General features: G+C 37.4%; 1 protein-coding gene across 1 annotated transcript in view; it reads left to right on the top strand.

Annotated features, from left to right (window-relative positions):
• Window positions 1–3,638: 3,638 nt before the first annotated feature.
• CCDC146 (coiled-coil domain containing 146) overlaps window positions 3,639–27,217 on the top strand; it is a 117,977-nt gene continuing 94,398 nt past the window's right edge. The window contains exon 1 of the mRNA XM_045828309.1: window positions 3,639–3,794. Coding sequence (XP_045684265.1) covers window positions 3,639–3,794 — 156 coding nt within the window. The remainder of the gene's footprint in view (window positions 3,795–27,217) is intronic.

Here is a 27,217-nt window from a genome sequence, read left to right as displayed (position 1 = left end):
GAAAATGAGTTTGACACCCCTGCTCTAAATTGTCTCCTTGCCTCCAAATTCACATCCTTTTCAAATTATTCTTCTACTGTTACCAACATCTTCACAAATTCAGGTAACACCTTACTTAAAAAAATGTAATCACTTCCAATACTTATAGATTAAAATCTAAATTTCAGGCTACAAGGTACTTTTTAAGCTTTGTCTCCCTTCCTGAGAATGTTGCTTTTTATTTAGGCTTATTTTACGTAACCTTGTCTGGTACAGAGCAAATTACTTTCCTACCTTGCTTCCTCTTTAGATTGTAAATCACTTGCATCTTTGTAAAATCTTGGCCCTCATAAAACTCAATTAATAATTGTTTCATTGACTTGTTATGGAGAAAAATATCTCCAGAATTATTATACTTGATAGCTATGTAGTTCTTCCTATACCATGAATTCAAGATGTTTTATAAATATTCTCTTGTTTATATCACTGTAGACTGAGAATATATTTTATTCCATCATTTAATTTGCAGCTATCAATCATACTGCCTGCAGCATGGTAATATTAATACAATGGACTTTGAAATCCTATGTTAATGAAACCTTGAATATTTGTTTTACCTGTTGAACTTTAGTATCTACTTAAGCCATTTCCATCTTATTATTTAATTAGATTAGTGTTTTAGATTTTAATCCACATGAAGCTTACATGTTTGCCTCTACTTACTTTCCTTACTTTCCTTTTCTAAGAGTTAAAGTTTGTCTGATAATGTCTATCAGAACTCTGTCATAGTGTCTTTTAATTTCTTCCCTATGTAAAATAAAAGTGTTGTGTATCTTAAAATATTTAGAATGTTTTCAAGACAATAGAAAATGAAAACTTTAGCAGAATGAGGATTTTACAAATTCAACATAATGCCTCTCTTTTGTGGCCTAGGTAAGTTGCGTCATATTTAAAGGTGCAGTGCTTTAAGAGGGTTACTTTAAGTTTCAAAGTTGATCATAAAGATTTCATAGGCCTTTTAAAAATATTTTTAAATAAATAGATATACTATACTTTGCAAAACTGAAATAGGAGAAAACTGGAAACATTTCATATATCTATAAATTGGGGGTTGTTTGAATGATTGTGGTGCATCTGTGCAAAGGAGTGCTATGCAGTTATGAAAAAGAATGAAAACTATCTCTGTATATTATTATGGACTTCTTTGGGACACGTGTTATATGTCTCTGTACCTAAGTTTTGCTTCAAAAAAAATAATGAAAGTGGATAGGAGTAGAGAGGTTTAGATAAAACAAAATTGCTTATGAATTGATATTTTCTGAAGTTGGTTGGTGTGTACTTAAGGATTTATTATACTATTCTGCAGCTTTTGTTTATATTTTAAATATTTCTTAAAGTAAAAGCTAAAAATAACAGGTATAGTCTAACATTCTGAAGGAAATATTTTTCTGCAGTAGTCATTAGTATTTGACCTCCATGAAATGGTTGAACATACAAATTTTAGTATATTCGACACAAAAAAAATCTAGATATATAACCCAACATTTTCCTCTCCCTGGAGATTTAAACAATAAATTGTGATCACTTACCAAATGTAAAGTATTGTGATACCTTAATAATAATAGTTTCTTTTTTAAAAAAATCTGCTTTATGGCATTGAAAAAAATGTGTGTTAAGGGAGGGAAAGTCCCAATGATATCAATGTCTATTAATATTGTATTAAGACAAACTGACATTTAGTGCCTCCTGATAGAAGTACATGCTACCACCTATGATTTACTTTTGTAGTGGGAGGAGGGAAGCAAGTACATGTGTAATTTATAGCTGTGGAAGAAATTAGAGATAGAGATTGGAAGCTAGTAGTCCAGAGATAGTATCACATTTAATCTGCATATCAGCAATTTTCAACCATTGTGCCACAAGAATTTTCAAAGCCTGCAATACCTGACTATTTAGGCTGGGGCAATGACCTCTTTTCCCTTAGAATGGTGATAGCCAACATAACAATAGCTGTCCAGTATGAATAAATCAAAATTATGCCTATTCTTTTTGTTATTAAATCAGCAAAATATATAATATATTTTTTGGTGTGCCACAGAATTTTCATAATCAGTTTATGTGTGCCATGAGATGAAAAAGGTTGAAAATCTCTGGCATATATTCTTTATGAGGCAGAAAAATTAGTATCGTTACCCCCATTTTAGGGGGAAGAAAGAGACTTAATAAATGACATGCCTGTGCCTGTGCCTGTGCTTGAATAATAAATACAGAAATCAGAGCCTGTCAGGTCTTCTGGATTCATATTATAGAATATGCTTTCCATATTAAAAGAACAAGGATACCTATGATCAAGGAGCAGCTAATCTGATAAGATAGACATGAGACATGATATATGTTCAACAGAAAATCCAGACCTTGTAATTATGACAGTTGGTCAAATACATGATGACCATTGTGTTGTAATTTAAGGATGAAGATTTATTTATTCAGTCAATAAATGATAATTGAGTGCTTACTACAATGCTTAGACTTTGGATGGTGAGCACTCAATGCAATATACAAATGATGTGTTATGGTATTGTACTCTTGAAACTTACATAATGTTATTAACCAATATCAGCCCAACAAATTTAATTTGTAAAGAATAACAAAAAGTTATGACAGTTGGAGTTATCTTCTTTGGCAAAAGAAGAGTGCAGGTATGCTGTTCTGTTGCATGTGGATTCATATATTTCAGAGATGAAAAGAGCAGATGATTAAATTGACATTCTCTTGTGCAATGGAGGCTCTTACCGGCCCTCTTTTGGAAAGGCAGCCATCCCAGTGCCACTGAATTAAGCCAATAGAGACCTCGCATGCCCAGACAGGGGCCCTCTGGGTCCACTTGCATGCATTCAAATCAATGGCCATTAAACAGGGCTGGCTTCATAGATACGTGACCTGTGCAGTCCCATATGAACCTGCTCTCAGAACAATCTTGCACTTAGTTTAATGCTGTGGTGTCTCCACCATGATATTTTTAATAATTTTATTTTTGGACTTATGCTTTGTAAGTGAAGTCTGGTAGGGCCACTGAACATAGACATGAGCAGCAGAGAGAGGCCAAGTGGCAGTGCACACAAATGTAGGCCTGAGCTGTGGCTACAGCAGGCAGTGTGGGTGTTGAGCAACTAGCCTGGTGGCCTCCCGTGCAGGTATATGTCTCAGGCAGTATGAGGCACCCAGGGTGTTGGTTTTATTTTCCAAAAAAAATTTGAATTAGCATTGTGTTGTATTTTAAGGATGAAGATTTATTTATTTATTCAATCAATAAATAATATTTGAGTGCTTACTACAATGCTTAGTAAATAAAATTAGATTTTTGCCCTCGTGGAACTTACATTCTAGTTCTATGTATTTTTTCCAATTAATGCAACAATATCTACTTTTTAAAATTAGAATTACTGATTTCAGTATAGCAATAGAGAGTACCTTTATATCAAAGCAAGATTTTTAATAACATGATTATAGCTAACTTTCCTGACTTATAGTTCCACTGGAGAACAGTGTAAACCAGTTGAGTTTTGCTTGCTTTTATTATTTTCCATTAATTTTACTTTATAAGTAAAGATAAACCCAAATAGCCTAAATGGAATGATTTTATTTTAGAGTTGTGAAAAATGGAAGACAGCAGTACAGACACAGAACAAGAAGAGGAAGAGAAGGATGAAAAGGATCAAGAAGATCCCATTTATGCCACAGTGCCCACAATTAACATCCAAGATGAGCGGTTTGTTGATTTATCTACAACTCCAGCATTCATTTGTCTGAATGAGGTATATTTATTTCTCTTTATCTATTACTATAGTAAGACTTAAATCATCTACCTAAAAATTCAGATGAAGCTAATATCATTATAAAAATAATATATTACATATAACCTATAGGCAATACATACAGTTTGAAGCACTTTAAAATAAAAGTTTCTACCTTCTCTTCTAAGGCTTTATCGTGTAATCCTGTACCAATGCAGCAGTATAGGTTCTGATACTTTTATAGCATAATAAATATTTGCATATATGCAGTCAGTTAAGTACACTCCATGGGTTGGTAAGTGAAATAAAAGAGATTTACTTTGTTATTGAATATACTACATTTACTTCCTTAAAATGAAGATAAAAGACCTTGACTTATAATGCTAAAAAGAATACATGTTTACCTAACTAAATGTAGTTACTGTAACAGAACATTGAAACCTGCTGGTTCCTTCAGCGGAGAAACAAAAAGAGGAATATGATATATGTATTCTCATTGCCTGATTTTTTTTAAAAGGGATGAACATTTAGGAAATACTCATATAGGAGGATTTTTTCAAAGGTATTAACTGAGCATATATGAAACTGTTGCTGTGTTGTGTTTGAAAGCTGTAATTTAGGGTATGGTTTAGAGGACATTTGCATTATGGACTACTAACTGTATATGAATATAACTGAATAAAACATCTAAAAATTTAATAAATAGTTATAATAAAAATAAGCTGAAAGAGTCATAAAGCAAAAATAGAGTATATTCAAAACCAAGAAGCAAAATTAAATGTGCCATCCAAATATTTTGTTTGTGTAAATACTTTAAACAATTACCATAACAACTGTTGAGCATACACATGCACACCAAAGGGGGGATACACACAAAAAAACAGAATTTATTTATAAAAAATTGTATATTTATTCCTACATGTTTAAACTTCAGCCACCTTTAGAGTACTCTCCATTTGATGCAATGCACCTATGGAGACGTTTTTTCCACGGCTCAAAAAAACAGTTTTGAACTCATCTGTTTTGATGTCTTTTAGTGCCTCTGCCATTTTTTGTTTCACTTCTTCCACATAGGCAAAACATTTCCCTTTGAGGAGTTTTTTCATGGGGGGTGGAGTTGCTTGGAGTGAGATCAGGTGAATAGAGAGGGTGGGGCATGGAGGTCATGCCAATTTTTGGTCAAAAACTGCGGAGCAATCAGCACAGAGTGGCAGATGCAATTTTGAGTCTCCCATCATGAAATGGGTGTTGTTGAAAGAGTCTTCAGAAAAGCTCACTGAAGGTGAAGCAGCCCCTCACAACAACGCCAGCGGGTACATTGATGCAGATGGGTTCCTAGACCACTCACCTAATAGGGGAAGCCTGAACTACAATAATCCTTCCCTCCAGAAGATAATTCTGGGATGTTTTGGGCCCCTCTTCTCATGTATATTATCAATCTTTATATATTTAAAATCATGAGTTTCTATCTCTAGTCAATATTCTATTTTATATATGATATATATGTAATATATAATACATATAATGTATGTAATTTTTATATATACACATATATATAATATCAGGAGCACATGATGTCGATGTGTTGTTAACTTAGATCACTTGGTTAAGGTGATGACTTCTATTGTCCTACCTGGTAAAGTTATTTTCTGTTTAAAATTAGTAAGCACCTATGGGGAGATACTCTGAGACTATTCATGTATTCTATTACTCCTAAAGTTTTTACCTATTAGTTTTATATATCTGGATGATTCTTGCCCAAATCAATTATTGTTTTTATGGTGACCAAATGGTGATTTTCTAAATTCATCATTGCTTCTACATTTATTAGTTGGCTTCCTATTGCAAGGAAGTACTTTCTTTTATCTGGCTGTCTGGCTGTCTGTCTATCCATTTATTTATTTAATCTGTCTTTGTGGACTATGAGTTCTTACTCTGTATAGTGGGTTACAATCTATCACTATCGTTACTCATTTTGATACTTCAATTATCCCAGTTTGCACTTCTTTACTTTTTGTCATGAGAATATGATCCAGGCTCATCTTATATTTTCTTTTCTCCAACCCTGGAATCAGCCATTTGTCAAAGGATCTCTCATTCCTTTCAGTATAGAATGATATTTGAACCCTATTCATTGAACCCTATTCAATGGTTATATTCATTACCACTAGTTAGTCATTGCTTCTAAGTACTCTCACCATACAGAGCAGCATGATTATATTTATTCATACCAATTTATATCTATTTCTATATCAAACTTTATATCTTTAAAACCTCAAGTTCATATCTCTAGTCTTAATACTTTTTAAGTGAGCAGGGTTCTCTATTTCTGCTAAAATTCATCACATGCTCAACTTTGTAGTAGCATTTCTACTTTTACACCACTATCCTTAATTCTATTAAATAAAAAAATATCCCTGGCTGGTGTAGCTCAGTGGATTGAGTGCAGGCTGGGAATCAAAGTGTCCCAGGGTCAATTCCCAGCCAGGGTACATGTCTGGGTTGCAGGCCATAACCCCCAGCAACCGCACACTGATGTTTCTCTCTCTCTCTATCTCCCTCCCTTCCCTCTCTAAAAAGTAAATAAATAAAATATTTTAAAAAAATAAAATAAAATAAAGCTAAAGTAGAGTTTATTTCTACCAAAGATTATACTAACAATAAAGAATGGAGTCCAATTTTTTCACAGATTAAGAAGCATGAAAAGTTTGCATTGTAAAGTCAAAGGATAACTTAGGACATCCCCTGCATATTGATCTACCATGTAACAATTTATTAAATATTTCAAGATTCTCTCAATACACATGTATGCACGAATCAGAGTTATTAATTCTTAGGCATGACCAGCCCCTGATGGAGTGGATACCTTAGGTTATAGCATCAAAGGACTATCTTACCTACCCTTTTGATTAGTGTAAAATTACTGTGTAAGATTATATTGATAATTACAATCAGTAATTTTACTGCATGTGAACTGTTCCTGAAGCCAGCAAAATCTTAAAGAATGAATTATTGGTTTCAAACAACTTTAGTTTCATAGTACATAGCAGTGAAACTGTTCCTATTGGCACCTATAAATTTATTTTCTAATTCTTTTAACATTCTTGTAAGATTTTTAAGTCTTACAAAAAATTTTAGCTTTGTACAAAAATTTTGTAAAAGCTCTCCCCCTTCAGTTTTATAAACAGAAGCGGTGTCTGCCTAATAGCAAGGATTTAAATAGTAACTGAAAGAAAACAGTCAGAATCTATTTCCAAGGGTCCAGATGCTTAGCATCACATTGAAAGAACCAGAAGCTGCTTATGGCAGTGATTGTTGTTAATGTTAGTCGCACAATTGTCCCAGCACTACTGAATTGCAAAAACATGGATGTCACACTCTCATCTAATATTACCTACAGGATGTGTTTGGTATGGCATTCATTGCACTTTGCAATTTGTGCCCAACCAATTTTTGCAATCTAATAATTCACTTAGATCCTCATGATCTTCTGTCTGTGTTGCTCCCTTAGCAATTCTCTCATATTCAGATGTCTAGGAAACTGGCACATATTTGCAAAGCATAATGCAAGGTCATGAATATACACAAATCCTCCTAATTTCACTGCTTCTTGAAAGACTGTGCCATTCAGACTAAAAAAATCAGATAGAGTACTTGTATAGACCACACTTTGCAAACCCTGCATCAGTTCCTAACCTTTTAGAGTCTGGCTCAATTTCCAGGTCCTCTGAGAAATTTTGCCTGAGCATTTAGCTCACAGTGGTTTGTCTGACCTCTCAACTGTTACAGCATTTGTAGACTATACCTGTCATTTGGTACTAGGGTCATTAACAAATATTTTTTGAATATCATCTCATCACAAAATATTTCCTGTAGAATTTAGGATTCTCCACTAACATTATGATCACATTAAACAGCAAGACCTAACAGGGAAGAACTACACTGTGTTAATTAATGCTTTGGGATACATATTCAAGGTAATGCTTCAGAACTAAGCCACGTAATTTCCATCAATGGACTGTGAGTTAATGCTGGACACCTGGTTCCCAACTCTGCCATTGCTGCCTGATATGCCACAGACTTTTCTTATGCCATTGGAAATTTGATCCTGTTCTATTTTATTTTCATTTAAAAATTTTATGACATTGTATATACAGTAAAATTCACAAATATCCAGTGTACAGCTTGGTGGATTTTTACATACAGCTGTAACCAACATGTTCAGAACTGAATTCATCATTTTTTCTCAATCCTAAGTCTCCTCCTGTGTCGTCTTTGTCAGTTTGAGAGTTAAATATCTCTTTTAAATACATCTTGAATTTATCTGTTCACTGTGGGAAGAGATAATCTGGAAAAAGCCTTTTGGAGGCAGTAAGACATGAGAGGGGATAGTTCATCCATATCCATGGAGTCCCCTGTGAACCTACTTTTTATCCTTAAGCTTTGCCCACACCCAAGCATGTACATACTTGGGATAGCTTCACCTGGGTGACCGCCAAGTTACTAACCATGCTCAAAACTAAACTCATTGTTCTCCTCGGAAGCCAAGTTCTCCTCAGGCATTGTCAGTTGGCTCTCTCTTAGATATCTATTAAATTTGTCTCCTTTCCATTCCCACCATATCACCAATCAGAATGGTATTTCAGTGATTGTGTTAAGATATGAAGAGAGATTGAACCAAGGGTTGGCAATGGAAAAAAGTATAAAATACACATCAGAAAGTTATTGTGGAAGTATAAAATACACACCAGAGAGTTATTGTGGAAGTATAAAATGTTGAACTTAGTATCTGAATTAATGGAGGGGGTGGCAGTGAGGTAGACGAAAGAGTCTAAATTGGTGCTTGGATTTCTAACTTTATGAAGTGGCTGGATCATGGTACTGTAAGTGACAGAGAATTCAGAAGCAAAAGGTCTGAGGAAAATGTTTATTATGTGGATCTCACCTTTACCATAGAAGTCCCTGGCCTGAAGATACAGTCATAACAGGTTCTTGACAGTATCCAAATTGGGTTCTGAAAAGATTGCATATTGTTTCTTGAAGCGGACTCAGGCTGGTGGGGTCCATGTGTTGTGGCTATGATGAACAAATTCACTTGGACTATGAAAGTCCCGTGGAGAAAAAGGGATGGCATGGTTGCTCTCTAAGTGAAAGAGAGGGCCTCAACCCCTGCCTGCAAGCTTTTTATTGCTTCTCTGGGTACATTACATGGAGGATGTTCCTCATTTACAATGCACAGGTTCACTTAGGTGATTAGTTTTACAGATAAAAAAGGAAAGAATGTTGCTAATTACTTCAAAGAGAAAGGATATTTGCAAATGCAAGAGGAAAAGTGTTGAACTGGTTACATTCCATACTTGGGAAGTTTAGCACAGATTTTAGGATTTAAAGATACACAGTAAACATTTGCTGTCTCAATTCAGGGTGAGAGTTTTAGCAAAAGCAAGCCTCAAAACAGCCTAGGTACAATGCAGGCCTGATTCCCCACAGGAAAACCGATCTGTAGGTTCGGGTCCTGTGTGCTGACTCACTCCCCACTGGTTTTTCTGATTTAGGGACTGTGCTACATTCACCATCCCACACAGATAGGTTCCCTATAGTTTCTTATGTATACTTAAAAGCACAGTCTACCACTGTGTATTTATTAAAAAGGTGTTGCCATCCTTTACTACTTCCCTACTTTTAAAATTATCTTGTTTGCTAGGATGTTCACATGTTCAAAATATACTTTTTAAATACATTTTGTTCTTTTAAGGCTAACAACAGATTAAATACACTTGGATAATTTTTAATAAAAATTTTAGATTAACTACTGAAAAGATTGATTTTCTGATGCTATTAGGGCTTTCTGTATTTTCTCAGTTGGATCTTCTATAGAGTTACTAATGAGTTTCTTGAGATAATTCACAATGAAATTTAAAGTGCTTTTTCAATAATTAAAAAGTTCTCTATTTCTTTCATACATGAGTTAATCAAGTAACTGATAACAAAGATGAAAATATAAAATCCCCATCCTTAATGAGCATACAGTCAATGCAGTTTCCAGTATGTAATTTAATTTTTACAATTATTCTGTGAGGCAGGGAGTTTCAACTGGTGTGCCACAGCAGGCACGGTGTGCTACAAGAATTTTCAAGACATGCCATACCTGACTATTTAGTCAGGGGCACTGACCTCTTTTCCCCTTAGGTTGTCAAATAAAAAAATGACAACAGCCAACACCACAATAGCCATCTGATGTACATGAATAAAAATTATACCTATTGGCAAAAAATACATTTTTTGGTATGCTGCAGAATTTTAGTAATTAGTTTATGTGTGCCATGAGATGAAAAAAAGTTGAAAATTGCTGCCATGAGAAAGGGAGATTTAAGATGTCATTATTTTCATCTTAAAGGTTCTAAAAGACTGAGACTTCCTCTAGGCCATCCAGTGGGACACTTGCAGAGACAGGCTTGGAACTCAGGCTTCTGTTTTTATCTCAGCACACATTTCACCTGATGTTATTCACTTGACATGCACACATCTAAACACTGCTATTTTGGGATTTTACAAATTTATATTTTTAAGTAAATTGTATATTAAAAGAAAAATAATGATAACAATGTAATGCTCTATTTAAATATTTCTCCTGAGGCTCCCAATTCTTCTCTTAGTTTTCACACCTTGCTCACATCCTGCACTTAGAGGATATGCATTAAAAAGGACTAAATTTCTTTTTAAAATCTTTCTACAAGTCTTGCTGTTGTTGGCATGTTTTTACTTTTCCTTCACACGTCTGTCCAGATAGCCTTGTAAGAATTTTGTTTGACTATCAAGAAACTTTAAACAGGCAGATAATTTATTAACATACAGGTAAGTTTCATTTTCTCATAAAGATTTTTGTTTTGTTTTAGTTTTTAACTCTGATGGTTAGGTGGAAATATAAAAATTTTTCCAGTATGGAAGAAACCTATGTGACATGCCAGGAATGCACTTAAATGTTTGTAGTATTGGCATGCTTCATATCTATTTGCAAAGATTAAAGATTTATATTAGAATTACAAGAATACAGCCATATTCCTTTTGCAAAGTAGATTAATACCCCTAAATCCAATCAGTAAAATCTAGTCCAAACTCTTTTGTACGCTGCAAAAGAGTTCAGGGTAAGACAAAAGAAGGACCCAGGTTATCTTTACACTTGGCACATTCAAAATTTAAAAAAAGAAAGAAAAAACATCAAGATTGAGTTTGGCTGGTAATCTGCAGTATTGTCAGAAAGACTTTGCTATCTGAACAGGCTATAGTTAGTAGCAAGTGGGAGTCAGAAGAGTGTTGAAAATCAGGGACAGAGAAGAATTGATGGTTGCCTGTATGTTTCTCTCTCCCCTTCTGTCCCCCTCCCTCCCTCTTCATCTCCCTCTCTGCCCCTCCACTCCATGACCTCACTCTGTGCTCCCTGGCATGCCTTGAAAGTAATATACTTTTTTTTACAGTTTCCTAATGGTTAATGCTGAAGGGCATCTTGTATCATAATGAGAACCACAAGAGTCAGTTGTAACACTGGTTTATAAAGGGGAGATATCTGCAGGATGTTTAGCAAGTCCCTGGTAAATGCCCCCAGGCATTTCTAGCCCACAGCATTACTATCAATATACTGAGACCCACACAGACAGTAATGTGCTGTTCTATATTACAACAGTTACAAAGTCACTGAGTGATAGGAATTCACAGTTCCTTGCTGACCAAAACATCCTTGTGTGGAATATATCAGTTATTAAAGATGGAAGCTTAAGGATTAAAACAAATGCTGCCCTTTTCAATTAAAATTTATTATACCTAGGTGGATGGGAAGAGGGTACTCTTGTCCATTGGGTAGATTCTTTGGGGAATAAAGCAGAAGGAAGTAGGATTGGGAATTTAGCTATCCGGTAACTGGATTTACAGGTAATGTCAATAAATGAGTCAGCAGTAGTGAACACAGCAAATTCAGCTAAAATAAGGCAATCATTATAGTTTTCAATAGGCAAGCAAGATCAGGGTCTCAGGGGTATGGCTAGCAAGTTAACGAACAGTATTAGAGAGCCAGGTAATGTTTTTTTCAGCCACAAGGTTAGTTTTTTTTTCAACTACTTTTAATACATAAAATATGCCATAGTTCAAAATTGAAAAGAGTACAGTGTAAAAAGTAAGTCAGCTTCCTACCCCATACCAAAATCCACAGTCCCCTTGCCCAGAGGCAACCATTGAGTCTCTTATGTAGCCTTAGAGAAACCAATGCACAATGTGCAAGTGGTATATACACACACTTTAATATACACACTTGCTTTTTTTCACACTTTTTTATATTTTAATGCTCATATGTAGTATTGCAATGCATGAATGGAACATACTTTAATCAATTTTCTACTATAAAACATTCAATCTTTCTGCTTTCAATCTTCTGCTGTTCTGACAATGAGAATCAATAACCTTATACAGGCATCATCTCACACCGGAATAATCATAATGAAAGGACAAATTCCTAATAGTGGGATTGTGATCAATGGGTGCTCATTTAAAAAACACTTTAATTGTGGAAAATACACATATTCTAAAATATACCATCTTAACTATTTTTAAGTGTACAGTTCAGTGGTATTAGGTATATTTACATTGTTGTGCACCAATACCCAGAACCTCTCATGGTGCAAAACTGAATCTCTGTTCCCCATTTCCCTCCTCCTCCCAGCCTCTGACAACCACCATTCTGATCTCTGTTTCTATGAATTTACTCTAGATACATCATATAAGTGGAATATTAGAGTATCTTTCTTGTTGTAACTGGTTTATTTTACTTAGCAAAACATCTTCAAGGTCCCTACATGTTGTAACATGTGACAGTATTTCCTTACTTTTCAGGGCTGAATAATATTCCTTTAGATGTATGTACCACATTTTGCTTATCCATTCATTTGTCAATGGATGCTTGGCTGTTATAAATAATGCTGCTATGAACATGGTGTACAAATATCTCTTTGAGATCCTACTTTCAATTATTTTGAATATATACCCAGAAGTGGAATCATTGTGTTACAGGGTGCAGCCAAGAGGGGGGACCCCAAATAGGCATTTGAAATGGGGTCCAGAACTTAAGGTGTCCAGGAGATTTTAAGATGTCTCCAACCCCCCACCCAGGGTGTGGGTTGGGGGAAGGGACAAATGGAGCAGGGCCATTGAGAGCTGTTTTGCATAGCAACAGCCTTACAGCTACCCTTTGGCGTGGTCATTTAACATATCTATAGCCTTTGGCTGGTCGCTTAGATATGTTAAATAGCTGTGGCTGTACCCTGAGCGAGGGGAATGGAAGTAACTTCCCCACCAAGATGTGACTGGGGACAGATCCCCCAAGCTACAGCGCCTGCGTGGGAGCTTGGAGAAGATTGGCTCCAGGACATGGGGCCACACCTGCCCAGACTCATGATGGCGGCCCAGTAAACCTGGAAGGATACGAGTTCTGGCATGTGAAGCCGAGTGTGGGAGGAGTTGGAAATGAAGCTGCAGAGGAAGATTGGCCGCGGGGATTTAAAACCCAGACTTGGCAGCCATTAGGAGGGAGAACCATGCTGCTTTAGGAAAGAGAACCATGCAGCTTTAGCAGAATGGGGAGGACCTCAGCCATTGAGGGAGAGAACCATGCTGCTTTAGGAAGGAGAGCCATGCGCAGCCCTGAGGAGGTGAACCATGCGCAGCCCTGAGAGGGAGAGAACCATGTGGCTGTGGAGGTGCAGAGAGGATCACGGCCATTGGAGAGAGAGCCACACAGCTTTAGCAGAGTGAAGACTCCTGCATCCCTGAGAGGGAGAACCACGCGGCCATGCCAGAGTGGGGACCCCCCCTCCCTGCAGCTTTAGAAGGAGGAACCACCACCTGGTTTTAGCAGAGATCCCAGCGACTCAGCTGAGGGTGCCGGAAACCCAGGGAGCTCTCTCAGTCGAGATGGAGGACAAACTGGGAAGAACCAGAGGACTGCCTGAGCCATGAACTTCTATTTCCTTTCCTGAGATATGGTACTCTGGACTGGGCAAAGGGGGAAGGAAGGAAGGACTGTGTCTGTTTGTGGGTGTTTTTAGGGACTTTAGGATTTTTGATGAAGACATTAGGTCACTACTTGAAGTCTGTACAGCATTAAATAAATATTTCCTTTCCTTTTCACGAATCTCTGGCATTGAGAGATGTCTTTCCTAGGGCGGCGGACATAACGGACCTGGGGCCTTCTTTCAATAATAGTATATTGTCCCAGGCCCCCCTTGTTGTGTTCTGTAACAATTGTAGCATGAGTTCATGCATTTTGACATTTTGTTTTTATTGCCAAGGTGCTCTCCATAGAGGTTATAATAACTTATGTTCTCATCAACAATAAATGAATGTCTCTTTACTCATATACTAACACTGTGCTAACATTTTGATCTTTGTCACTATGATGGGGGAAAATATATCTCATCAGAGTCTTGTTTTAAAAGATTTTATTTATTTTTATTATTTTTTAAAATTTTTATTTTAATTGTTCAAGTACAGTTTTCTGTCTTTTACTCCCATCCCAGCCCACCCCCCAGCCCTCCCCTCCTCCCTCCCATTTCTATTTCCCCCCTAGTTTTTCTCCATGTGTCCTTTATACTTGCTCCTGTAAACCCTTCCTTTTTCCCCCTGAAATTCCCTTCCATCTTCCCTCTGGTCACTGTCAGCCTGTTCTCTGTTTCAGTGTCTTTGATTATATTTTGTTTGTTTCTTTGTTTTGTTGTTTAGGTTCCTGTTGAAGGTGAGATCATATGGTATTTGTCTTTCACCGCCTGCCTTATTTCACTTAGCATAATGCTTCCAGGTTCATCCATGCTGTGGCAAAGGGTAGGAGCTCCTTCTTTCTTTCTGCTGCATAGAATTCCATTATATAAATGTATCATAGTTTTTTGATCCATTTATTGACTGATGGGCACCTAGGTTGCTTCTAGCACTTGGCTATTATAAATTGTGCTGCTATGAACATTGGGATGCATAGGTTCTTTTGGATTGGTGTTTCAGGGTTCTTAGGATATAATCCTACCAGTAGAATTGCTGGATCAAAAGGCAGAACCATTTTTAGCTTTCTTAGAAAATTCCATACTGTTTTCCAGAGTGGTTGTACCAGTCTGCAATCCCACCAACAGTGCACTAGGGTCCCTTTTTCTCCACAACCTCTCCAAGACTTGTTTGTTGCTTTGTTTATGATGGTCATTCTGACTGGTGTGAAGTGGTATCTCATTGTGGTTTTAATTTGCATTTCTCTGATAGCTAGCAATACTGAACATCTTTTCATGTGTCTCTGGATCCTTTTTTCCACTAAGATCAAGAACAAGACAAGGTTGTCCACTTTCACCACTTCTATTCAGTATAGTATTGGAAGTTTTAGCCACAGCAATCAGACAAGAAAAGGAAATAAAAGGCATCCAAATCGGAAACGAGGAAACAAAACTGTCATTGTTTGAGGATGATATGGTAGTGTACATGGAAAATCCTATAGACTCCACTCATCAGAGTCTTTATTTACATTTATCTTAAAATGAGTAGAGTAGAACTTCTTTTTATATGTTTAAGACTGTTTAAAATATGGTGTATTAATAGACAATGTGAGGTACAGGAAAACCAACAGATCAGGAGACAATCACCATTGAAATGATAGTTTATTACTCACAGTTTCTACAAGAAAGGGGCATGCATAACACATGTCAACATGGGGAAGCACTGGGTCAGTTGGGAGGCAGAGGGAGAGGGAGAAATTGTGGGCAAGAGCCTTTACTGTGGTTTCCTTGGGAAGGAATGAGTGAAGCAGGGTAAGCAGGCCTAGGACTAGCTAGTTCGAAAAATTTCAGCTGGCTCTGGGGCATAGAAGATATCCCTAATTATTTGGTCTTCCTGGGCACTGGGGTGATTAGGTCAAGCCTGAGTGAGAGAACCTTATGAAGGAGATGGTTGAAGAGTGTCGACTCTAGATTGGTTGGTTTGTATTTGAAAAGCATGCCCCTGGTTTAAGACTCTACTCAGTGAGCGGGGAGGGGGTTGGGAGACCAATGAGGAAAGCAGGAAGCCAAGGCAAGGTGACTCAGGCCTATTATCAGGTTGTCCTGATAATACAAGGTGTATCCAGCATAAACATGTAGGGCAGATGGTAAAGTACCAACTTCATAGAAGCTAAAGCATGGTTAATACAAAGACCCATTTGTACTTCCTTTTTTGTGAATTCTATTCATATCTTTTTCCCATTTTTCTATTGTGTAGTTTTTTACTTATAGATTCATAGAAATTCTTTTTTTAAGATTTTATTTATTTATTTTTAGAGAGGGAAGGGAGGAAGAGAGAGAGAGAGAGATCAATGTGCAGTTGCTGAGGGTCAAGGCCTGCAACCCAGGTATGTGGCCTGACTGGGAATCGAACCCGTGGCACTTTGGTTTGCAGCCCGCGCTCAATCCACTGAGCTATGCCAGCCAGGGCTGAAATTCTTTATACATGTAGAAAGTAGTCCTTTGTGTATAATATGCATTGCAAAAGTCTTTCTCTCAGTTTGTTGGATTTCATTTGAGGTTTATTTGTTTTTTTGTTTGTTTTTTGGTGTTTTTTTTTTTTGCTCCATGTGGACTTTTTTTTTATGCATGTTGCTTTTATAGCTTAAGGATTTTGTGTCACACATAAGAAGACCTTTGTTACTACTTTGAGATTATAATTTGCTTCCTGTTTTCTCCTAGTACATTGATAGCTTGAGTCATCATATTTTAACCTTTGTTCCATCGCCATGTCTGTTTGTATAAGGGGAAACAGAAAGTAGGTGCTAGCAACAGGCTTAGAAAGTAATGGCAATCCATTATCTTCTGAGGCAAAAGTTCTTTATATATTCCCACCATATGCATACGTGGCCAGAGGCCAACAGGCACACCTGGGTGGCATCAGGGGTGCCAATGGAAGAAACGTTCAAACCTGTGAGAATTTTTATGACTTTATTTGAGTCAAACTGAGGACAATTGTTGGGAAGCAAAATCTCAAAGGATTAATAAAATGCTCCAGAAAATGGTGTTTGCACCTTATTTTATACATTACAATGAAAAGAGAAGAGGTAAGTGGATTACATGAAATCCATTAGTGATAGATTAGGGAAGTGGGAGAAAGCTAACCAGGAAACTTCTGGGATTGGATCAAAAGTAAAGTGATGGACATATACTTCTTTTACATAGCTGGGGTGAGGATAGTTAATAGTCAACAATTAACATGATAACAATAACCTGAAGGGATTTGTGGCCTCCTTCTGGTGCAGTGCCTGTGTTTTGAGGTTTCTGAAAAAAGGAAATTTGACATTCCACAGGTATGTTATTGTATATGCAAAACAAACAAACAAAAAAACAGTAGACAGGCTCAATTAAGAGAAAGATTGACTTCTGTTAGGGAAGATTCTAGACTAGGACATGACTATCTGCCATAAACTGCTTTTAGTTAAAAAGTTCTAATTTCAGATCATCCTTTGTGGTTACTTTAGGTCTCTGAGTTAACAAGGCCTAACTACCTAGGCCTACCCTGAGCTTGTCAGGTTCAGTATGTGGCCCCTTTTCATCTGCAGCAGTGACAAGAACTACTGGACATCAAATCTCAAATTAAGAAGACAGGAATATTGCTTTTTGTAAAAACTATGTCTAAGAATAGATGGGCTCAAAATATCTTAAATCTTAATAGTTTGAAAAGAAAAATCTTTGATTGGCTGGTGGTGAGGGAGTGGTTCGGTGAAAATGGGTTTTAGTTCTATCTCTGTATGTACTAACCATGCAGCCTTCAGCAAATCATTTAAATTCTCTGAGCCTACTTTACATTAATAGTACATTTCTTAGCTCATGATCCTTCGAGGGTACCTCACTGCCTATACCATAGTGGTTTTCACCCTCTTTTTAAAACTACATTTATCACCTTTTCCAGTGGAACTCTTACAAAGAATCACAATATGTAAAACAGATTTGGATGTGGTAGATGTAGAGGTTAAGAATGCAGATGTGAAGATCCCCTGTTCTCACCACTTCATGTCTACTATCACCACCAGCACCACTGCCCCAAAGCCCCTGAACACACTGGGGAAAATCCATGCTCCATACAGATACTAAAACTGAGCCCTCTTTCCTTGACCTTCATACCCATCTCAGCACAGCCAAAACACAGATCTGCCTCCAGAAAGCCCTGAAAAGCAGTTTGACTGTATTGAAGTTTCCTTCAGGAATAGATGAGGGAGTTCCACAGCACATCATACAGCAAAACTTCCGAAAATTCCTAGTTATAGAAGATGCTTCTCCCACACCTCTTTTGATCCCCTCTTTGAAAACTCCTCTTGAAAGTTGTTTTCTCATCCTCAACCTTTCCCTCTCTGTATTTCTATCCATCTTCTCCTTGATATCTTTGACTATTTCATTATCTTGTAAGTCATCAGAGTTCCTTCCAGTTTTCCTTCCCACCCAGCATCCTCTTATCACCTCACAGGCCCAGGCACAGAACTGAGCAGTCAATAGGAGGCAGGGGAGATTGCAGATACTTAGATTTGCATTTTCCTTCCCCTATCATATGGATTAAATGCCACCCCTTTGATTTTACAGTCAAATCCTTCTACTCTAGTCTGATCCACCAGTTCTTTCTTCCTTTTGTTACTGTCCCCTGACACTTAACCCTGCTCCAGCTAAGTTTGACCTACTGCTCTTTTCGTAACTAGATCCTGGTTTTCCAACCTGCTGATGTCTTTGGTCATCCTGTACCCAGGTCAGGAGTGCTCTCTGCCATATTTCTGTGCTTCAGAATTCTATCCATCCTCAAGAACAGTTCAGATCCCACCTTTCACTTAAGCCATCCCACTTCTTGACAGTGTGACCACTTCCCTTTTTATAACCCTGTGTTGTGTTTATATATACCTTCTGCCACTTACTATTTTCTTTCCTGTTTTTTTAAGCTAATTGATAGTAGCCTTAGGAACACTGAAAGAAGGAAGCCTATGGTATTCTTGATATTCCTAGTGAACTCTTAGCTCACTGTCACGTATGTGGCCATGCCATTTTCAAAGGAATGATGTATGTGGTAATTAATGAAGCCTTCCACCAAATAATCACACTACTGAATCACTATTTTACAAGACAAACTTAAAAAGGAGAAGTTTCTTCTGAATTTCTGAATGTATTTTCCACATTGAGTCCACCTACACTTTTATATATTTAAATGTTTAATGTTAGAATGTCATAGCACATTGAAACCATCATGCATCTCTTCCAATGGCTGAGCTTCCAAAGGAATGTGCAATGAGGAAGCAATGATTTTCAAATATTTTTTAAAACAAAACAAAACATTTTCTTTAAGTGAAATTGAAGGCAGAGTCCCAAGATACAAAATAAAAGCAGAACTACTCTAGGTGAACAGTGTTTCATGCATCATACATGGTCCTGGCTTTTTTTATATTTGTGAAATATGTCTGCAGAACTTCAAGGTCCCTGGGGACACAACTGAGAACTCCCTACTCGAGCAGTTCAGCATGTTAAATACCGACACTGTATTCATCATAAAAGTATCAGTCTTCCAACTTCCATACCTATCCATGATATCAGAGCCTCTCTAGATTTCTAATCGTTGGTTCGATCAGATAAAGACAAAATTTTGTTATAGGGTAAAAATAAAAAACCCCTCACTGACATCATTCATTTGTAAATTATATTTATATTTTAAAAGAATTATTTTAGCCTGGCAGGTGTGGTTCAGTTGGTTGGGTGTCATCTTGCAAACTGAAAGGTTGCTGGTTTGATTCCCAGTCAGGGTACAAACCTGGGTTGCAGATTCAGGGGCATGTGCAAGAAGCAACTAATTGATGTTTCTCATATCAGTGTTTCTTTCCCTCTCTTTCTCCTTCTCTTCCCCCCTCTCCCTCAAATCAACTTAAAATATTTTCATTGTTTAATGTAACAAATGAAAAAAAGAACTATGGTGTTTACTGGAGAAATTTTTCAGCCTCCGAAGAACTTACAAAGTGCTCTGAACTTAAGCAGTATGTTTTCATCAGTGAATTCTGTCACATAACCATTTTGGTAGTGAAATAGTGTTTGGTGAGAATAGGAACTTGTTATCCTTTTCTGTCAGAGTTATAAATTCTGACTAAGCTGCAGGAAGAAAATAATTTTTAACCACTAGGTTAAGTAGGGACATTAAAATGCTTGGAAAATATATTAATTTTTGAAAAATATCTCCTGTCAACAGAATATTATGTAATTGTTTTGATAAGATACAGAAAAAAAAAGATATTTCACCCTAAGCTGAGATTTAATTGGAATCATTTTGCATTTACAGATTTACAAAGAAGGTCAGAGCAGGGGTGATAGTGAGATTTGCTATGTGTGTACATCACTGTGAAATTACCCTGGGTAACTTATCATGGAAAATTAGCTCACTTCATGAGAAAGACACCAGAAAAAAAACAGGAAAGCTGAAAATGGATAATGGTCCACACGTGATAAACAGTTTGTAGATGACACAGGTTTGTCTGAGTTTTTTCAGGGAAGACTTTAGTGAGTTAAAACATTACCTCCTACTGAAGCATTAATCACAGCAAACAGAAATAACATTGCAAACGCTCCTAGGAAAGTGTCCAGCAAATTGACACTCAGTAAGTGACAGCTGCTTATCATTAAGTATTTAGAAACATGAATCTCTAAACAAAAATTAAAACAGGTTACTTTCTTAACTTAAAAAAGTATGATACTAACATTACTGAATGGGAAACAAATATAAGCAGCTAGTTTTGTGGACCCTAAACTTTCACAACGTAAGCACAAATTATTTGCTTCTTATGGAAGAGGAGAAAAGCCAACTTCCAGAGATAGGAGCTCAACAAATTTTCAGATCCAGATGCTAAACCTTTGTATGAGGCCTTTGTAATAGAGAGGCAGTTTATCTTAAACCATGTCATCCTTAGTTACTCAGAGACAATTTTGAATGCTAGAGATTAAATTCAGATTTTGAGAGTTTAGAAAGTTCTTATGTGGAAAACATCTCATTTAAAATACTTTGACAAGCATATAGCACCATGCTATGCACATGCTAGGCAGATAATAAATATTTATTGGATTAAAATAATAACTATAACTGTAGTATCAGTATTTTAAGGATCTAAGATGAACAAGCCAGTTTATTTTAAAATGTGATTTTTCTGACTTTCAAAAGAACATATATTCTCAGAGGCATAGTGTAGACTTTTTCTGAAGATGGCTAATAAAATAATACAAATCTTTTTGAGAGACCATGTGATGTCTGTGAAGATGCTGATCACAAGTTAGCTAACTCATGGTTTTAATTTTGGTTTACCTTGGGACTCTTGGTGAGCAAAGGTGCAGAGGCAAAATTGAATATGGGCATGGAAACAGCAGGCTGCTGACCTGACAGAGAAGTCAACAAGGAGTATAAAAAGCAAGTTAGAAGGAGCCATTCCATGGGGCTGTGGAGGACAGGAGAGGCAGTAAAGAAGGAACCATTCAAGGAATAATAGCAGCATTAATAGCATAGAATTTGTTATAGGGGATTTAGAGACTATCTGAAGTTCTATTTCATTTTAATCTATTTTAGATAATATTGCTTAAAATAAGCTAGCTATTGGCCATGGTGGTTTTTGTTGTATTGACTTTTGACTACATGTAAAAGCTACATATCCATTGTTTTCCTATGGGCAGGTTTTCTTGCATGTTATAGCATAATTGTTACAAATAGCATTTTTAGTATGTATGCGCATCATATATGTATATGTGTTTTGTGGTGTGTGTGTGTGTGTGTGTGTGTACCAACAAGGGAAACCTACCCATATGAAAACTTACCTATATGAAACCTACCCATATACACTCATTTTCACCTGCAGCTGAACCCAACATTAATTGAATATTGCTAATCAGATTCATTTATAGTGATTCCAGTATTAATACTCTGAAAGCTGCTAGAAATATTAGATTTAGGTTATCTCTAACTTGGATAACTTTTGGAAAGTATTTGTGAATCAGACAAGGTTTAAGATCATTAATATCCCTCAAATAAAGAGAAAAGGAATAAAAAATGTCTCTACTTAACTAAACTTGTGCCCTTATAATTTAAAATGACCAGACATGATTCTTCAAACTTGGGCATTATGCTGTTAACTAAGAATGTTTGTTAACATTCCCACAGGGCCTAGTTTATATTTCTTTTGCTATATACATGTATACACACACTGTATCCTTCATGACAACATTCCAACTCCACAAGGTGGTGTCTCTGAAAAGATGCAATATGTCATTGCCTCCTTTCTTCACTGTGAAGTAACTGCCTAGGTCTAAAGCAATGATTTGTAGAATACAATTGTAGGATACCATAATGGCTTTTAAGACATCTAGTAACTCAGCCAAGTAGTTGCTGGCAGAAGCAAGAAAAAGCATTTCCAAATCTAAAATAAGCTAGAGAAAGTGTCTGTTCCAGTGGGAATAAGTCTTTGCCCTCTCCATTAGAAAGCAGCCCGGGGACCTCTCAAATGACACAGTGACAGGGTGGGTAGACGGGATGCAACTGTGCTGGTTCCTTCATATCTCCAACTCCTTCTGTGTAAGTCTTTGCTCCATGTACATTATTTATGAGGTTATCTCATCTAGTCCCCTGGTTTCATTACCATCTATATTCTGGCAACTTTCAAATGTACTTCTGAACCCTAGAGTCTTCCCTGAGTGTCATGCTAATATTCAAATATCATCCACTTGAATGTCTTACAGATATTTGAACTCAGAATGTCCAAAACTGTTGATTCCCACCCCTAACACCTCCTCCACACACACTTTCCAAACAGGCTCCTCCTACAGTTTTCCCCATCTCAGTTAACAGCAACTCTATTCTTTTAAGTTCCTCAGGCTAAAATCCTGTAGTTTTTTATGATACCTCCAGTCTTTTCACTGTCCATCTTTGATCTTTGATCAAAAAATTTTGTCAACTTTACCTTATTAAAGATTCACTTTACTGCAACCACCACAGTGCATGCTTTCATCATTTGTCTTCAAGATTATTGCAATCACCATCAAACTGGTGCTTATCTTCAATCTTGTCTCCCAACAGTCTGTTCTCCACTCAGAACAAAAGGGGTCCTTTTAAAACGGGAAGACTCTACATACTTACGCTGATCAAAACCCTATGTCTCTTACTTAACCAGAGAAAAGGAAAATTCTTACTGTGACTTAAAAGGCTAGGTCTGGCAGCCTCCCCCGCCCCACCACCCCTTATTTAACTCCAGTTTCCTAAGCCATCTCTTATCTCATGTCCTAAATCTCCACCTCATACTGTCTGCTTTTCCTACATGGGACTCCATACTGACCCTAACATATGCCAAGCACCTTTGCATCTGATACTCTCTTTGCTTGGAACATTCTTCTCCCAGATATCTGCCTAGCTTATTCTCTTATACCTTTAAGTCTTTGTTCAAATGTCACCTCCTAGGAGAGGTCTCCCCAGAGCACCTATGTAAAATAGCACACCTCCTCTGATACTCATTATCTCCCTTACCCTGCTTAATTTTTATGGCATTTATCATATATTATTTATTTATTCATCTCCCCTGATAAAATATAAAGTTCCCAAGTTTAGAGTTTTTGTCTGTTCTGTTTACTGATATATCTTTGGTTTCCTTCCTATAAGATTGTATGTCACATGGTATATATCCAGTAAATAATTTTTTAGTGAATTATAGCTAAATCCACTCTAACATTTCTATCTCCATAAGTCTTTTAGTTCTAGACATTTATGGCTTTTCAGCTTTAGTTAGTATAGCTGCTGTTGAATCTAGGTTTGTGCTAACTAATCAAGCAAGCCATTAGAACCAAACACATCTGCTTAAGCTAGCCCATTGAATTAAGAATTTTAGGACCACATCAAAATTACAAGTAGACTATAGAACAGCAATCATTCAGAACCATAAGAAATCGAGCTGAATGGAAGTCCTACAACTATGGAATTAAAGAAGAGACCACATCAGGTCTTGCAGGAGGGGTGCACAATGGGATGCAGAATGGGATGGTCCCTTAACCATGTGTGGTGGATAAAAATCAGGAGGGATATCTGAGAAAGGAGAGGTACCAGTCCCATACCAGGTCCCCCAGCCCAGCTTTCCAGTACCAGGAGGATAAGTCACCATAACCACTGGTTGTAAAAACCAGCGGGGATTTAAGCAGTGGGAGAAGAAACTGCTGGTATCCTAGGCATTTCCTCTTAAAGGGCCTCTGCACAGAGTTATTCAGACTTATTCCCCCTGAGCTCCAGCACCATGGCAGCAGATTGAAAGGCATCCGAGACATACAGGGAGAACCTGAATTATCTAGCATCAGGGTGAGAGGTGGGGGGCAAGAAAGAAGTGCTGGCAGAGGCCATTGCTCCTTTCTGAGCCCTCCCCCGACAGAGCCAGAAGACGTGTGCCATATCTAGGACTCCATCTTCTTTGGCCATATGGTTTGCCCCACCCTGGTGATTTTCTGAGACCCTGCCCCACCCAACTTCCAAGCCCACCAAAGCTATTTTCAGTCGATTTTCCAAATGAATGGCTTGTCTTGGCCCATATTTCTATTTTCCTAAATTCTCTCAGACAAGCAGCACTGGCTTCAGCAAGCCCTGTACCTCTCCCTAAGTTGCCCAAGGCCAGGCACTAGTAGCAGCCAGTCTCGGTTCACAGCTTTCCCTCTCCTGAGCACATCCAAGCCCAGAACAAATAACAGCCATCTGCAGATCACTTTGTAGTTTTTGCTGAGTGACCCCAAAGAGAACACAGGCAGAAGCTGACCTTGGATGTGCCAACAGCAATAAAGGCTCAACTACAAGAGGAGGGTGTACACAGCCCACGTAATGGATAAACCTTGAGTAACCAGCTTCGGTAACAGTGGAGGCTGTGCCACTGGGCTCTACAGGACATCTGCTACATTAAGCCACTATGTCAAGCCTGGGAGACGTAATAGCTATACCGAACACATAGAAACAAACACAGGGAGGTTGCCAAAATGAAGAGACAAAGAAACATAGCCCAAATGAAAGAACAGAACAAAACTCCAGAAAAAGAAATAAACAAAATGGAAAAGGCAATCTATCATGTACAGTGTTCAAAACATTGGTTATAAGGATGTTCAAGGAACTTAGTGAGGACCTCAACATAAAAAAGATCAAGTCAGAAACAAAGGATATATGAATTGAACTAAAGAACAATTTACAGGAAATCAACAGCAGAGTCAATGAAGCCAAGAATCAAATCAGCAATTTGGGAAAAAAGGAAGCAAAAACAACTAATCAGAACAGAAAGAAGAAAAAAGAACCTAAAAAAATGAGGATAGTATAAGGAGCCTCTAGGACACCTTCAAGCACAACAATATTCATATCATAGAAGCACCAGAAGGAGAAGAGAGACAGCAAGAAATTGGAAACCTATTTGAAAAAAATGTCCAACATAAACAAATCAACAAACAACAAGTGCTGACAAGGTTGTGGAGAAAAGGGAACCCTAGTGCACTGTTGGTGGGAATGCAGACTGGTGTAACCTCTGTGGGAAACAGTATAGAATTTCCTCAGAAAACTAAAAGTGGAACTTCCTTTTGACCCAGCAATTCCACTGCTGGGATTATACACTAAGAATCCTGAAATGCCAATTCAAAAGAACCTATGCATCCCAATGTTCAAAGCAGCACAATTTACAATAGCCAAGTGCTAGAAGCAACCTAAATGCCCACCAGTAAATGGGTGGATAAAAAACTGTAGTACATTTACACAATGGAATGCTATGCAGCAGAAATAAAGACGGAGCTCCTACCCTTCTCAACAGCATGAATGGAACTGCAAAGTATTATGCTAAGTGAAATAAGCCAGACAATAAAAGCCAAATACCATAATATCTCACCTATAAGTGAAACCTAATCAACAAAACAAACACACAAGCAAAATATAACCAGAAACATTGAAATAAAGAACAAACTGACAGTAACCAGAGGGGAGGGAGGAGAGGGATAATGGAAGAGAATAGGGGAAGAATAGACATCAAGGAGCATATGTAAAGGGCCCATGGACAAAGCCAAAGGGGGTAGGTTCGAGGGTAGGAGTGGGGATGGGTGAGGCAGGGGACTGTGGTGGCGTGAAAATGGAGACAACTATATTTAAACAACAATTTTAAAAAATTATGAGAGAAAACTTTCCTAACTTGGTGAAGGAATAGACATGTAAGTCCAAGAAGCATAGAGAGTCCAAACAGAATGGACCTAAAGAGGCCCACTGCAAGATACATCATAATCAATATGTCAAAGGTTAACTACAAAGAGAATTGTAAAAGCAGTAACAGGAAAGCAGTTAGTTACCTACAAGAGTGTCCCCATTAGACTGTCAGCTGATTTCTAAAAAGAAGTATTGCAGGCTAGAAGTGATTGGAAAGATGTATTCAAAGTGATGAAAAGCAAGGGCCTACAACCAAAAAAAATTACTCTACCCAGCAAAGCTATCATTTAGAATTGAAGGACAGATAGAGATCATACCAGACAAGAAAAAGCTAAAGGAGTTCATCACCACCAAACCTGTATTATATGAAATGTCCAAGGGTCTTCTTTAAGAAAAAGAAGAAGATCAAAAATATGAACAATAAAATGGCAATAAATACATATATCTATCAACAATTGAATCTAAATACAGCATAGGGAATAAAGTAGCCAGATAACATATATGCATGACCCATGGACATTGACAATGATGTGGGGATTGCCTGAGGGAGTAGGGGGACTGGGTGGAGGGGGATAAAGGGGGAAAATGGGAAAACTGTAATAGCATAAACAATAAAATATAATTTAAAAAATTTCTTGTAAATATACCTGTACCAGTGGAATCAATCACATCTGAAATTGTGTTTTTTTCTTCCTTATTCAAGCAACCTTAAAATCTGCCTCCACATGTGTATTCCCTAGTTTTCTGCTGATTTTATTGGCAAAGCAGTATAAAGACTTCTCTTTAATTTGACTTTATAGTTGACATTAGGGCATGCCCTGGTTACAGATCTGGAGGTGGCACAGAGTTGGATGAAGGAGCCTGGGGGGGAATTATAGTTGCTCCCTCATGAGAAAAAGCAGCATTGTCTTCCAGCAAGAAGAGCCGTAGGGAGCATATCAAGGAGCCTGGGCAGCTCAGTCACTTTTGGGAATTCTGGAGCCTCTCCAAGTATAACCAACTTCTCTAATATCTATTCTCATTTCCAACTCTCCCCAATCGATAAACAAAAGAAACCTGGCAAAGCTATGATTCAGCAAACATTGCAACTTGGCAACACAAAATAGAATTATGGTTTGGATTCAGCTTGTTACCTCAGGGGAGAGGGAGGAGATTTGGAACTGAAGATGGCTTTCAAAAAGGTCTTCAGTCTGATCTGTAATTTTTAAAAATTA

The sequence above is a fragment of the Phyllostomus hastatus genome, unplaced genomic scaffold (assembly GCF_019186645.2).
Source record: "Phyllostomus hastatus isolate PE091 unplaced genomic scaffold, TTU_PhHast_1.1 phas_scaffold_78, whole genome shotgun sequence".
Classification (NCBI taxonomy): Eukaryota; Metazoa; Chordata; class Mammalia; order Chiroptera; family Phyllostomidae; genus Phyllostomus; species Phyllostomus hastatus.
Note: the sequence above shows the minus strand (reverse complement) of the source record. Positions and strands in the feature narration are given on the sequence as shown.